At 46.6% G+C, this 279-nt stretch overlaps 1 protein-coding gene across 1 annotated transcript in view; it reads right to left on the reverse strand.

The window, feature by feature from the left end:
• Positions 1 to 279, reverse strand: part of LOC119586615 (NUAK family SNF1-like kinase 1) — an 18,566-nt gene that overhangs the window by 6,595 nt on the left and 11,692 nt on the right. The window contains exon 2 of the mRNA XM_037935362.1: positions 16 to 94. Within this exon, the coding sequence (XP_037791290.1) occupies positions 16 to 94 (79 nt within the window). The remainder of the gene's footprint in view (positions 1 to 15; positions 95 to 279) is intronic.

Consider the following 279-nt stretch of genomic DNA (forward strand, 5'->3'; position numbering starts at 1 on the left):
ACTAACGCAACTCACCTCTTGCCCTGTCTCCTTGTTGACCGCGAGTTGCACTTTGCCGTAAGTGCCCTGGCCCAGTTTGCGAATTATGTCGAACCTGCGAAAACGAAAGAGGAAAGTTAGGCGTCGGGGCTCGAGTTATAAATGCGCGGATCCGCACTTATGAGTTTTGCGGCGGAAGGCGAGTGAAAAGGAAAGCGAAGGAGAAAAAAAGTAAAAAGAAGAGGAAAATAATAAATCTGTTTTGGGAGCGAGTTTTATAAAGTTGTGTATGGTCGAAGG

The sequence above is a fragment of the Penaeus monodon genome, chromosome 21, assembly GCF_015228065.2.
Source record: "Penaeus monodon isolate SGIC_2016 chromosome 21, NSTDA_Pmon_1, whole genome shotgun sequence".
Lineage (NCBI taxonomy): Eukaryota > Metazoa > Arthropoda > Malacostraca > Decapoda > Penaeidae > Penaeus > Penaeus monodon.